Source organism: Pectinophora gossypiella, chromosome Z (assembly GCF_024362695.1).
Source record: "Pectinophora gossypiella chromosome Z, ilPecGoss1.1, whole genome shotgun sequence".
Lineage (NCBI taxonomy): Eukaryota > Metazoa > Arthropoda > Insecta > Lepidoptera > Gelechiidae > Pectinophora > Pectinophora gossypiella.
In genome coordinates this window covers 14422652-14438851 of record NC_065433.1, presented here as the reverse complement: position 1 = coordinate 14438851, position 16200 = coordinate 14422652, and the positions used below count along the sequence as shown (strand labels likewise).

General features: G+C 34.4%; 1 protein-coding gene across 2 annotated transcripts in view; it reads right to left on the bottom strand.

The window, feature by feature from the left end:
- Window positions 1-16200, bottom strand: part of LOC126380705 (uncharacterized) — a 90245-nt gene that overhangs the window by 12806 nt on the left and 61239 nt on the right. For both annotated transcript variants that reach the window (XM_050030298.1, XM_050030297.1), the window contains one exon: window positions 3105-3188. In XM_050030298.1, the coding sequence (XP_049886255.1) occupies window positions 3105-3188 (84 nt within the window). The remainder of the gene's footprint in view (window positions 1-3104; window positions 3189-16200) is intronic.

The following is a 16200-nucleotide window of genomic DNA, read 5'->3' as shown; positions in this document are numbered from 1 at the left end:
TCGTTGTGAAAAATATGGGACTAGCAACTAAAATTTTGTGTGAAGTTTTGACTTCACACAAAATTTCATGTGTGTAAGTTTTAACTTCACACAAAAGTTCAGCCACGAGCAACCGCTTTTGCTGTAACGCTGGAAAAACAATTCTAAAAATGAAAATTGTCCTAACGAAATATTACGTGTTTCGTTTATCATAATTAAAGCTCGTAATAACGAGTTCTTACCGCGCTTAAATGGGGATATGAGACAAAAACGCGGTAAGAACCCGTTATTATGTACTTTAATTATGATAATAACCGCGGAAACTTAAAACAATGTGTTTCGTTTATGTCTATCATGGAATTTTCAAGAATATAATGGACATTTTCAAGTTAAACTGAAGCGTTGCGTTAAAGCGAATGCTTCTTTGATCCTCTGTTCCTCTGTGTTGTTGCAAGTTTTAATGTAGGTATTTTCACTGCGTTACAAAGAAAAGCGAAATGGCGTCAGCGCCGTCAAAAATGAAATAAACTCGATTTATAATCAAGTAAACTAAGTGCTAATCATATGTCATGTTTGAAATTGGATAATATTAGCAAAAATATTAAATTACTTTTAATGAACATGATGTAAAAAATAAATAAGTAGTACACACAAGATTTCAATCCACATTTTACCCTTTTTAAATAAGAAGTACTTATCCCTAATTATCATAAAACTCCGTTTGAATCATACATCAATGAGATTTTTTGATAAAGTTTAATTTGCTGCAACTAATAAAGTAGGTAGGTATCATGGAGAATTGTTTTGAATGATAGCGATTTTTACGGGAACTGATTACCGTACTTATCGACTTATCGTATTTTTTTGGATTCCATATCCGAAGGCCAAACAGGGCCTTATTATAGCGACGTAACGTAAACCGTTCGTCTGTCTGTCCGCCCGTATCTACGTCACGGGTCACTAGCTTTTAATGGACTAAGCAAATAGCAAAATGTAGGTAATAAATACACATCATAAAAGACAACAATATTTTTTATGTAACACATCAATAATTTACTTAATTTAGATGAGTCAAGATCCAATAATTACTTACTTACATAAATATCATGGAAACCTTTTACTCGTGACACTCTTTCAATCTGTCTATATGTGACGACGCGACAAAAGTAAAAGGCGGGAGGATGAGAGACAGCAGTGTTGTAATTAGGAAGGCTCAGACAAAACCAAGGAAGGCACCTATACATAAATTAGTTTTGGAGTTTATTTGTAGACGAAATTAGGCCACCTTACACATTTATAAACCAAAAAACAATAGATAATGTAGGTATGTGTAATCTTAAAATACGCACTTTAATACAAATAGGTACTTACTCATACATTTTAACAATGTCTAACAATGTCGATACCTACGGCAGATATAAACTTAATCTATCGAGAATAGGGAAAATTAAAATTTAATTATTTTTACCCGATTGCGGCGAAACAAAAATGGGGGTTATGTATTTGACAGCTATGTATATGTATGTCGTGACTAGATCTTAGAAGTGATCATTTCATGATGTGTTTAACCATTTCATGAAATGGTCATATTTCATGAAATAGAATATTATTCATTTGCCACATCATGATGTAGTTTAGCCAGATCAATGACCACAAAAAGTTTAACGTTTTTTGTTATATCTTAATAAATAAGAACCCAAAATATAAGTTTAAGGAAATATAAGTTTGAAAACTAAAACCCGACTACGGAAAAATCACGCTCTAAAAAGTATGAAACAAGAAAATATTCTCTTCTATTCTCTGAATAGTGATGTTTAGGAGATAGCCGTGGTCGTATGCCATGGTAAGCACGGTAAGCACGTATATTCGGTGGAATGTGTTTTCTTAATGAAACAAAGTTCTATTACTTATAAGTATCGTTTTGATATTAGCTATGTGCTTTATATTTAGTAGGTATGTGAATGGCATATGGTTGCTGTGTCATGCTCATGAAGTTACAAAATTAATCATGTAACGGTGGACAGCCTTGACGAGTTAAGCGAAATTAGGTTTGCGGAATGAAACCTTAGGGCGCCAATCACCAAACTTTTGGGAGAACGCTGTTAAATTAATTTAAGGCGATATACGAAGCGAATGACCTTGGGCTTCTGACTCAACTTTAGCGCGCCATCTATCGAATGTCACGTGCGATTTTTCTCACTAGCCTTGCGAACGCAGCGTTGACAGCCGCAACGTCAAGCCAAGCCAACACAGAAATAGACTCAACAACAAAATTCGAATTTTGTCGAGTGTGCAGAGTAGTGACAAATCAGAGACATAGAAACAATCTGCAAATTTCGTAGAAGTATAAAAAAAAATTCAATGTTGTATAATCTCATATACTTAAATACACGGACGACTTACCACCTCACTGTCTAAATCACGTTGGTCTCATAAAACTCGGTGAAACGAGGGAACTTACTTAGTTCATTATGCGATTGCTGTATTACTGACTACACCAGCTATGGCGAGTCGTGAGCTAAGTCCACATAATATTCCGATACCCTTACATATTGGGCCCTTACGTACTCATCTATTATAATCTCATGAATATAATGATTACAATGACGTCACATGAGTTGTCAATTAACACATCACTTTATATTTGTAGAAGGATGTTATTTTTATAGTGAAATTCTTGACTTAATAGTATAATAAAGATAGGTATTAAATAATACTCCAAAAGTATTACAATAAGAACTCGTCAGGAAAACAGATATTCCAATTTCCATAATAATTTATTTAGTACATAGTTCACAAAAAGTAATGTTTGAAAATGTCAAAAAAAGAACGATTCTGGGTAGAGGATTAACACATTCAAGGACATAACGTCTGTCTATACATAGATGATATCCTGAATCCAAGTGTCTCCTCTCGGAAAATTTATGAAATATTTTACGGTTTTTTAATTATTTTCAGTTCCATCGGTCGACCGTCACACGGTCGTGGGTGGGTATGTGTGTGGTCGTGTATGTGTGTGCGTGTAATCGCCATTGCTTAGTGGGGGTATTAGATAGGAAGTTAAATGTACCTATTATCTTTCAGTCGTGTAACATGAACATGAAGTTATGCTATGGTATGCTTACCCTGTCAGAATAGTCGAAAGCTGCTGTTCCCCGGCCTGCCAGATACTCTTGGAACTGCGATATCACGCATACCGTGGCATAAATCTGAAACACAATCAAACTAAGAACCCATACGATACGACACATGACATTTTGTACAAAGTTGCAGGTTTTTAAAAGATTTGTTAAATTATGGTTGGCAACGACCGTTAGAGATACCTACCGACAGTCTTTCATAACTAAATAATATTTAAGTAACGTGTAATCGTTGATTTAAATATCACGCGAATCTAATAAAATAATAATAATGAATTCCCATTCGGTTATTATTTTATCACCAGTTTCTTCGACACGGAGACGTAGTTCTAACACAAACAGAAAAGACGTAGGGCGAGGACGCGTCACGCACGTACAATAAATAAATAATTATTGTACATTATAAATGTAGCTGCGTGTAATGTTTTTGTATAAACTACTTGTATTTTATTTTCTAAATTCCAAATTATTCCTTGTAAATAATTTGCTCTTTAGTGAACGAGCCCCCATGTGAAGGATAGAATATAAATTCAGTCTAGATTTTCTAATTTCATTTCTATTGAAACTTTTTACTGTTTACTGTATTACTGTTATCGTTTTACTCAAGAAAAAGTCCAACGGATTAACCGGGCGTTATTTGTCGGATGTGTGTTACTGCACTTTTTCATGGTTTTTCGTCAAGAAATGTTAGAACTTACACTATTTACGTATAACATAAATACAACGAAACTATTCTAAAAAATACAGTTTCCCTTCACCTCTTTTTTAAAACAGCATCGACCGTAAGGTCGTTACAATAATCTCGGCGCATCAGTACAATGCCGATGCCGACGAATAGCGCCATTATCGTCAGTCACATCAAACGTTCCTCGCCATTTGCTATGGGGCATTAAGTGGTTAGAAGTCCCCATGCACTTACTATTAAATATATATATATATATATATATATATATATATATATATATATATATATATATATATATATATAAATATATATGCTTATTTTTTTGAATTTGAATTTATTAAATCATCTAAGTATTGTATGGATTAATATTGGCAAACGGTATAAATTGGTCAGGTTCTTTTTAGTTTTAAGATGATTCGGTCATTTCAATTTTGGAATAATTTCTTCTTGAATATCCGTTAACTAACAATAATAATTTATCTAGGTCGGCCGTCATGAAAATATTCTTTTTTATTTCGTCATCTTGTTCTTCTGACTCCATTGCAATTGCATTGAATATAGTCTTACAATAATATTTAATATTAAAATATGTACTTATCTAGGTTTTATCCCTAAAGTTTATAACTAGGCCATATATTTAAAAGCTTTATTCCTCCTTCTGCTGATATACCTTCCATGTTTACATACTGTCCTGCGTAAACGTACTATATTTGAATGTCTTATAATGTTTACATAATTTTATGGGGATAATTTGATTTTTCTTCGTAAAGCGGGGACGTAATAATTTTTCTGGCTTTCAATTGAATATGGAAATCATCCAAGGTTTAGACTTGTAGAAAAATCGTTGCGGACGAATCTCGGCGCGTCTACGATGGTGCGCAACGCCTTGGACTGCTGGGCCTGCAGTCTTTGGTGATGGGTCTCCGAGACCAATGCGTACCACGCGGGAGCGGCATATATAAGCCGTGTCCCAATGTAACCCTTATACACGTCGAGCTTCATGCGCAACGGGAGACTCTTGCAAGAATGGGCCGGAGCCGAGCAGTGGTGTGGTAGCCCCTGCCTGTCCGAAGCCATTTCTCGCATGCTGGGCCATGATGAGGTGGCGATCTATGGTCACACATGTATTTAGCCTGCGAGGACCACCCTATCGAATGTATGGGCTCTTCTTATTACAATCTAATACAACTTCGATATAGTGTTCTAATAGCTTACTAACGCTATTTATTGGCGCGCCGGGGATACCATTTTACATTATTGTGATACATAAGTCCGTCTCTCCCTCAATTTCGGAAGGCGTCCCGACGAGGAAACTGAAGAATCGAATATGGTTGGATCTTCTGTAGACATCCTTTCTCCTTTTGTGTACACTCTCCCCCTTGTGAGAAGCAGCATTTCCTTTCAGCCCACACTGGTCAAGTGCATCCACACCAATATCCGTTGTGTTTGAGTTTGGAAACAATGCCAGTGAATAGGGTGATAGGTCCACTTGCAGGTCGTATGTCTCCACAGGTATATGTATACGCCTGTGAAGGCAGCTTCAGTGAAACAACAATATAGCAATTGTATATGCACACCTATGTACCAGAATGCTAGGCATGAATAAATAAGTAGTCGTTTCCGTTTGCGTATTTGTAGTAATGAAGTATTTCCTAATGTAATTAATTAGAGGTATAATCTAGTGCCAGTATTTTTTGTTTCTCTTTGACGTAATTTATTGTAGTTTTGCCTCAGATGGTATTAAATACTTGGCCTGACAAACGGGGAGCACTGAGAGCTTCATCCCGGGTTGCAGTTTTCGAAAGTAGTTATCTAACTCCAGTTTGGCGTTTTGTGTGGCCCCGCCATTTTGACTACAAAATGGTACTAAGTAGTTCAGTACTGAATACCTACCTAACAAAAATAATATGGAATTTGCATACATATTTGAATATTCATTGGATATTATTCAATAAGCTATATTGAAGTCTCTTCAGCGCTATAAAAATAAGGTACAAAATGGAAACACAATAATCAACATTTTGTGATTTCTTATCAACGGACTATATTTTACAAAGTTTAGCAAATTCTGATCGAACCTAAATTATCGTCGGGTTCGGTCAGAATTCGCTCAAAATAGCCCACTTGACTGAATTGACATATTGCGTAAAAGAGAATAATTGAGGGGATATTCCCATTTTGAAAACTTTTATAAATATATAAATATTTTACCGTACTCGATTTATAAGTCAATGATATGATTAAACGAATATGATTTATCTCAAACGCTTTACTTTTTCTATGTCTACGAGCAATATACAATGAGGGACTTTCCAGGCTACGTCCCTTAAAAACAATACACATAGTGCTGTACAGATTTTTCTTCGTTTTACCTTCTAATTTTATAGATAACAGACACTATGCATCTTTTATATTTGTTTTTGGGTACAAATGATAACCCTTTATTACACCCAGGCACTATTATATCTTGCTCCCATTATTATTCTGATCAAAATAAAGAGAAGAAATATTATAAGGTATAAATATGAATAAATATCAAGCAACATTTATTTTTATATATGCTTCTGCCATTAAGTACATTGTGTTTTGGAAAAATTATGTACTCGAGTAATAAGAAAATAGGTAATTACCACTTTAAAGCTATTCAACGTCATCTATTTCGTTTTGGTGAACGTAGCCTGAAAAGTCCCTCATTGAATTTCATCAAGTGTCATTTTGGTTTTACTTATAAACCTATTTATAATTCGCTGAATTCTAATTGGATTATAATGCCCAACAACAAACGAACCACTGAAACAAATTTAATGTTATTAGGTAGGTAAGTAAGTATAACGGTTTCAAAATTTATCATATTCACTGCGTGTCATAAACTCATTAGGTATAAATACTTACCTAACAAATTATATTTACAAATTATGTTAGAGTTGTTAAATATAACGCACTTAGAGTAATTTGTCTGGATATGTTTTACGTTATCTCTTTGACTTTTAGGCATAAATACAGGCAAGTTTTTCTGTCTAAACAAGTGGGATAAATAAATACCGGGCATAATTTACACAGAAAATAAACTGATCGATGACCAATACATTTTAATTTTATATTGCTTTATTTTATACTTTAGAATATAAGCTACTATGGCACTAAGTTTGTACTACAAAATAACAAAAAAAGACATTGAAACAATTGTTTCATGGGGACTCACCAAAATTTTAAACTTTTTGAGTTTTTTTCTAATTTGTCATTCCAGTTAAGAGTAAACACTATTTCCGTGCCAAATCAGAAATCAGAATAATTTATTCAACGTAATTATCATGGATAAATTTGTTGAAGGTTGATATAATATTTTTGTATCTACGTCATTTTGCAAGGTGTTATGGCTGAGGAGAAGAAATGACAAGAACCTGCAACAGCAACACATCTTTTAAATCAATGTAGGTATACATCACCATTTATTTAATAACTAGATGAACACATTTAATACCAGGAATTTTTATCATTTAGGTAACTTTTTACATAAAGTAAGCTTCACATGAGCTTTAAATTTATTTTTTGGTAAATTCAATATATTAACTGCAATTTTATTGAACCCCAAAAAAGACGAAATAAATTTACTTAATCTAGAATTTACAATAGCAATTTATTTTTATTTTTTGTATTGTTAATATGCCTTTCACAGTTTCTAGGAAGGAGAGGAACATTTTTACGTACGATAAGCTGCAAAAGTCCAATCAGTTTCGTGCAAAGTAATAAATTAATTGGTTGTATTTAAGACCTCCTGGTTACATGTCATTTCTATAATAGGCCAAAAACACCCACAAAAACATTTTTATAATTATGACAACAGACATGGTTCATAATTTCACCACTGTTTACAAATAATTCGCTGGGCTCAGTGGCTGAACTTTTGCTCTTTGATTATACATACATAATGTTTTCATAAAAATCTCCCTTAGAGAGTCCGTCGAATTATAAATAGTGCGAACTGCTGTTTTTTGGATGATGAAAATAGTTTCTACATTAGCAGCTCGACCCCACAGCAAAATACCGTAAAATATTATGCTGTGGAATTTTCTGAAGAAGAGAAGTCTAGCAGTGGGTGAGTTATCTGATCCTACTGACGGCATATGCTGCTGAACATACCTTGCCCACTAGTGATACAATATGTGGGCCCCATTGAAGTTTTGAATTTACAGTAATTCCTAAGTGTTCAAAAAATTTAGACTCTTATCGTTAATTTTAATAGTATTATTTAATTTATTTACGTTTGGTGGAATATATTTGATACATTTCGTTTTCTTAGCATTTAGAACTAGGTTATTTACTGTAACCAATTTAGAACCTGCGACAGTGCGCTGTTTGCTTCGTCAACTTCCTTCATCTTTCTGTCGATTTTAAATGTAAGAGAATTGTTAGTCGCGAACAGCACAATGTCAGCTTGGTTCTGTACTACATACGGTAAATCATTTATGCGCACTAAAAAAGAAACGACCCCAGAATGATCCTTGAGGAACTCCTATTTGAACATGGGAGCCGCAAGAAGTTGTCCTCCTATTGACTTGTACCTTTTGTAACCTAGATATGAATTTAACAAACTCAGAGCTCCATTATTTAGTCCATAACGCCTCATCTTCAAATGCAAGGTCTCATGTTCCACGCTGCTGAACGCCTTAGACAAGTCACAGAATACACCATTCGGCATTCTGCGACTTCTCCGTACCATCGAAAATGTGTCGTACAAATGTGACACTCGAGTCTGTTGCAGAGCAACCCTTAGTAAAACTAAACTGCTGGCTGTGAAATTAAAGTGACATAGCAGTGGATCGACAATGATATTGTCGAAAACTTTATTAAGTATGGGTGGACGGAACCGATAAATTCGTAGGATCTGATTTTGTGCCCGATTTAAAAAGAGGTATAACTTTACTCATTTTCATTAAATTTTGAAAGGTGCCATTTTCAACACTCATATTAAACATGTAAGCCAAATATGGTGCAAGGATATCAATAATAGAACACTTCAGTTTGACAGTCACTCCTCGTAAATATTTCGAGGTTAAAATTTTCAATTGTTTGAATACTTTGATAATACTACCGGGATCAAGGTGTGTAGTAACTTTTCAACAATATAATCAGCTTGAACAGGAGAGGATCTAAAAATACTGTGGTTTTTACAGGGATGATCGTAAAGAATTTCTCAAAAACTAATATCCGATTATCCGATTCTATATTATATTTTAATTTACGCGGTTTCGAAGCCTTGGTTTCACTATTAATTATTTGTCAAACTGCCTTTATTTTGTAATCCGCGGTCTTTATTTTACGACTTGTATGCATCTGTTTAGCTGTGTGACATACTCTTCGAAATATTTTAGAATAGTTTTTGACGTAGATTTTGAAGCTATCAGTGTGCGAATAGGTACGTTTTTTCTTCATATAGTGAATAAAGAGTATTTCTACTTCACTGAACTTGAATGATCGACTGTTGGTAACCACGTTTTTAGGAAAATTTGTTTCTTTGTATATTATTACCAAATAAGTAATGTATTATCGTAGGTATATGTTGTAGTTTTTACTAAAGCACGAGGCCAAAAAGTCCTCGAAAAAAACGTTACATGTCCTTATGCGCCCCCTCTCATTTTTAATTTTCTGATTCTTTTATTACTTGATATAACATCCGCTATAATAAATTTCAACCAGGTATCAAATGTGCTTTAAAAGAAGGTTGCACTTTGAGACCCTCTGGCAGACGCAAAAACGGTTTGGGGATACTAATAGGAAGCAGTCTTTCGTTTGAACAAAAAAATCATTAAACATTTCTTTATATGATTGAAATATTTATTTGCTTCATTCAAGATGTTTCTGATTTTAAATGATATAAAATGCTACAAATGAAAATATCATCAAAATCGGTTATGTCCCTGGCAAGTTAGAAGTGAAACCCTTCATTGACTCCACTACTATGGGCATATAATAAAAAATTACTACCTATAGAACGGCAACTTTCTACTCCCCACCAGCGTCTTCAGCTAGGTTTACCTCACCCCTCCTCGGGCATATTTTAGTCTCGAATAGTGAAGGCTGCGCGCGGCCTGTTTGTTTTTATTTTATATCAGTTTAGTTTATATGTTCGAATTTTGTAATTGGACGCCGACATTCTATCGTCTGATTCGAATATTTGATCTCAGAGTAATTGCCCGCGCCGGCATGGCGTCTATAAATATTTATTTTTCATGGTGATTGTTCATCGAAACATGCAAATTAGTTTGCAATAAAATTATACATAAGCTCAGTGCTTAATGTAAAAATAATGTGAGTGGAATTAATTAGTTCAGTGATTTTTGATTATTTTTTATTTTGAACGTTCATTGTTAAATTGTTTTTGTTTGTGATTTGTGTGGTAAATAAACAAATATTAACTGATGATTATAAAAGCTTCTTTCATAAGTTACCTACCTACTTACCTACTACCTACGCATTGGCACCCCTCAGACGTCTCACAGATGCGTGTGTACGATAACGTCAATGTGTAGTGTCTATGTAAAGCAAGGTTGTTTGTATGAAGTGTCCGGGTTGTACTATGGGGTTACCTACCTTTTTCTTTGCTTTCGTCTCGTGTTAAAGCCGTAGGGACCGAGGGGTGTTTGCCACACCAAATGAATAATTAGGTCAAATAGGGTTAGGAGCGAGGGTTTGAGATGATCACTTACTGAGTTTTCCCTATGGGACAAACTAGCCTTAGCTAAGCTAAGCTAGTGTGCTAATGAGAATTGATTGTAATTTTTGTGAGATCTTAAATAATTTTGTTTTAAACTAAACGAAAATATATGTATAAAATAATAGATGTAAATCGGCAACTATAAAAACTGTCCGTTTCACATTTAAGTATAGCAGGTGGATGGTAATCTCTTTAAAGCTTTTTAGGGTGCCGTAGGTATCTAACGTAACGACCCCATTACTAAGCCTACGCTGTCTGTCTGTCCGATCTTTAAAGGGCTATAATTTTGAACCGTAACAGGTACCCAGTTGAAAATTTCACTTTTATTTTGACCTGATTTATTGTAGATTATGGCATTCACTAAGTATGACATAAAATATTAAATCAAGTCAAGTTTGAGTCGTGCTCGAAATCCGAAACCGAAAGAAAAATAATTAAACTTTGCTAAATACACAGACAGGTACCTATGTAAGTAGGTAATAAAAATATCTTCTATGGTACTACGGAAACCTTAGTGCCGGAGATCGACTTTCGCTTGACTGGATTTTTAAGCATTACCGGAAATAATTTTAATATTCCATGCAGTATTCCATAATATGTACGTGAGTGGAAATAGAAATTGCTTCCCAAATAGAAAGAGTTTGTATCTGTCCGAATAGAAGTAAGGAATTATATTTTAATTTCGGCGTATTCTTCTAATGATCCATATATTTTTCATTTATTCGTAATAAACATTACAGTCAAAACAAAAATACACATTATATAAAATAGACAATTGGTATTTGTTGGTAATTGGCAATTGGTAATTTCTTCTAATTGGTAATTACTTTAGTTCTTCTTAAAAACTGGACTCGTTTATTTTTATATTCGAGACTTGTAAATTATCAGGCTAGTTAAGTTTCTCACATTTATTTCAGGGTATGATAAATGGAATACTAGATAGATAAATTGTCGTCTTTTTGATAACCGTGCTTGGGAACTTTATTACTGAAGCGCGTCATGAAAAGACAAAATTGGATTTTTAGGTGCGGTCGTATATACAACAGGAATAAACTGCAGAATCGTTTATTTTATAGTTGCCTAAATAAACACGAGCGTGTTACAGTGTGACCATGAAAGGTCGCATGAAGGGCTTTGAAGGTATACCTTAAGTAGAAGCATCATTTATTGGGACGAGTCGATTAAACAACATATTATAAACTATACAGTAAGTAGATACAGCTATAGGAGGGAGCGGTTCAGTTATATTAATACCACAAGCGTAATTAGGCACCGAAGTTATTCGGATGTGATCAATCGCTATTCCCGTCGCAGCGCTGATTTCCACAAAGTTGTCCCTGTGGAGGCCGGTCTACAAAGTCCTTCAACAAATTACATTTGAATAGTTTCGGGATTCTCTTCAGATGACAGATACCAAATTATGTAACCAAAAATACACGAATGTTGTTTACCGGATTTATCAGTTATACATTTTTAAACTATCATAAAGGTATATGACGGTGCAATGAAAGCTTAACAGCTACGATCTCGTTTTCAAAATTGCTACTTACCTTTCACTATCATGATCAAGCGAGTACAAAGAGAAATAACGATGTGAATGTTCGTATAACTATTTCACAATGACAATTTCCCCTAGAAAATGCATAAAGGAATGCAGATAGTTTTCTAGATAGAGGACATTCTATTGAATCGTGATATATAAAGTAAGGAGTATAAAAATATTTATGTGCAGACATTAAAAAATCCAAATCGCGATATGACCGACCATTATCGTCCCTCTCCATTTAACTCGCCCACCCTTTATTACTATTAGTATTTCTTTTATGGTACTAGAAAATGATTTAAGATACCAATATTCTTGAAACGTAAGCTTCGATCCGTTGTGCCGTCGGGTTGTGAAACAAAGCTCGTCCAATAAGTTATTTAGTTTAATTTAAAGCCGTGCTGGAGCTTATTTTACCCGTATATTGCGCTGTGAAATGTACGGAACACTCATCTTGTAAATTTCTGACAGTAACTAAACCGAGTGACAATAATAAGTACCTACTACGTTCTACTACTGTTTCTTTTTGCTCATTGTGATTTTTTATAATATTTTATTTATTTAGGTGCCCAACAGCTTATTAACTACTACATGGGAACAAAGATAAAAAAGCATAAGTAATTTAAGCCCAGGTTACTCTAAAAGAAAGCAGGTTACGAGATTGAGTATACCTATTAGTATTCAAAAAAGAAAAACTAATTAAGTACATTAATGTTGCTATTTAAAAAATATTTATTTTTATTTCCTTCGATCAAGAAAGCTTGTTTAATCTAGGCTAGACACTATAATTAAAACAGTGTACAATATTAATTATACATAGGTATGTAAAGATATTTTAAAACAAAACAAGTCTAGGTTAATACCGCATCGGTTCTCCATCCCAAAGTTGTAGTTCCTCCGCAATTATTTTTTTGTAGTTTCTTTTTTGATTTATTATTACTAATATAGTTAAAGCAGCACTTGATACTACATTTGTTACGTCATGAAAAACTACCTCCCATAAACCATGGGCTCTTGATAATAATACGTCCCTGCGGCGGCTGTCCCTTTCGTTCGGAGTCCGCGTGGTGTCGGCGCGCCTCACATTTTAGTTGATTACAATCAATAGCCAGGTCGCTGCGCGAATTCTGCCTGTATCCTACACTAAATCCGATCTTACACACTTACGACGTTTGCTAAGCGCTATTGAAAGTCCACCTAGATGGTTTCAGCTAGTGCCAATCCGAAAGTCCCATTTCTCGTTACCTCTGTACGTTACCTCTCACCGTTACGTCATCGTCACAATTTTCGATAAAGATAAGCAATGGTAAAATTAAGCAATGTAAGAATGATATAAGTAACTAAATAAATTGTCCAAGAGCGTGTTGGAGATATCCAAAATATTTAGTTGATAATATATTAGATATTTAATTTGCTTTGTCAACAATTTGTTTGAATCCTTAAAAATAATAGAAGAAACCTACAGACGAGCGAAATACATCTGCCGCTGAACATTTCTACAGCATTACAGAATACCTGCTAAACGACGTCCCATTCGATTGTAATAAATATAAAAAGGGACCCTTGTCGCCATTTTGCATTCGGGTCATCCATAGTTAGGTATAGGTAGATATCATTCATACTTGCCTCATGATAAGGAGCAAGGATTGGAAGACTTTCAGTTTTTATTTGCATCCCTTACGTGCGTCTAAAATAGAATGTTATTTCATAAGGAATTCAGACAGCGAAAGAAAGCTGCTAAATATTCATAATATTATTGGCACAAAGTCAAGCGCAAATTTATTGTTCCTCTCTTAATTCTATAAACAACTTGACTACTCAAAACAGTTGTTGTCTTAAGCGAGAATTTCCAAGGGTCTGATCTATTGTAACATTATATTTCACAGGGCGCTTGGTACAAAAGCAAAGCAATGATTTAGATGCCCGCACCCACCCCGTCAAACCTACGCCTACAGTCCACCGTTTGTTACCCGTTCAGAAGCCCCGTGCAAAAGATTGTTTCAGAATAGGTGTTTTCTAGTTTGAGCTACTGTTTATACTCTATTCCTAGAGGAGATAAGGATCTCTGAACTATTTCGGAACCGAGGAGACAACTGCAGAGTATACACGAGGCAATTCTGTGTCATAATTAAAAGTGCTGTTACAACATTTGCCATATCAATCAAGAGATGTTGGAAAAAAAGCTGGGACCGACAATTTCACGTAAACTGGGTTCTTGGAAAGCATGGAATCATCTGTGATAGGTACAAAGAGCATTCAAGTGATTCTACCTGCAATGGCCTATCAAGGCCTAAAATAACTTACGAATAAATTCTAGATGCATATGGGTGTAAGTAAATACTGACTACTGCCTACCCTCCATTACTTGACCATTTAAAATCATTTATTTTAATATTATATCGTTATCCACAAATATTCTAAACAAAAGACTGAGTAAATGCACGTATAAGGTTAGTACTTACAGTTATAAATACACTCATAATATTCATAAAGTACTTACTTATCACAATGCAGAGCGACGACTACGGAGAATGGTAATAAATGATATATAAGTATTGATTGCCACTGAAACTTCTCGAGCCCAGTCCAGTTACCTAATTATATTCGATACCTAATGCCCAATACCCTTCAATCTGAGTTTATTGTTGAGTTAACGTAAATACCGTCGACCAAATTATCGTAAATATATTGTTGTTTTTAAGTCACAACAGCTATTAGGAGATAGTCGAGTGAGAATGCATTATTAAAAAGAATGCAGGAATAAATTATTAATACTTAAAAGTAGTCTACTTGTATTTGTTTTCCATTACTCCCACTAGTTCTTTTGTACAGTTCTATTAACAGAACAACTGGGATTTTTTATCCTGTTATCTTTATCAATTAGCCTTCTTCTATCGTGTGGGTTGTGAGGTGGAGTACCAACCTCATCAACCCTGGTGTCAGTTTTTTAAATAGTTCTTTTTAATAGGACTGTTAATAGATTTGCTGGGATATGTGGTTCCCACTAGTACTGTAGATTTTCCATTTACTTTGTCGAACTTGAAGGCTAAATGTTTTGCAAATTTTACACCTGAGACTACGTCGTGTGATGTATTTATTTAAACGTAGGAAACAGAGGGAACCTCTAATACTGAAAAGAGCGTAAGTTACCATAGAATTTGTGGTCAAACGCAAATATATTTAAAATAACAAAAATGTAAACGCTCTAGTCCGTTGAAATTTCATCGTAACGAAAACTTTGAGAGATGATTCAGACCATGATTTTGAGTTGATATCTAATGGATTTTTCCGTCGCAAAAGGAACTAAAATTAACTAAAGTAAACACTAAAATTTTCATGAATTTTCCGGCAAGACATTCCACTTTATATCAACTCAGAGTCATGGTCTGAATCATCCCCCTCATTATTCTTTACGGTGTCACTAACACCCATTAAGTACATACATGTATGGCTACCTGTATGTACTTGTACGGAGTGTAAGTGACATCGTAACGAATACTGAGGAGGATGATTCAGACTCATTGTCTGAATTAATATCAAGTCTGCGTCATCCCTCTCAGTATTCTTTACGATGTCAGTAACACCCTGTATACCTAATCGATTTACTGATATTGATACCAAGCAGATTTATTTACTTATTAATAAACTTTATTCTTTTCGTCACCGTTAGGCACATTCATTTTATTTTCATAGTTGTTATTATTAGATGTTAAAACGCGTACATATAACTGGACTTGTTGGTTGTTGTGTTATCGTCATTCATTAATAAAAATGAGTAGAACATAGAGTCTATATTGCAATAACGCTGACATGCGATCAATCTTGTCATAATTTCATTGTTATCAAGCACTTTCATTTACAAGCACAAGGTTAAAAAAACCTTGTTAATTAAAAAGTATTATTGTACTTAGATTTATCCAAGATAAATTTAATGAGAATTTTTTTTTAAGTTGATGGTAGGGCTGGCAGAGGATGACCGAGAAGGACTTACGATGACCAAATTGGAGATGTCCTTAGAAAAGGTTTAATACGATCTACTCTGAACCGGCGTGCGTGTATGAAGCGATTGATGAATGTGGAGGAAGCAAGAGAAGTGTGTCAGGATCGAAGCAAAATGGAATATATAGTCTCTATAGTC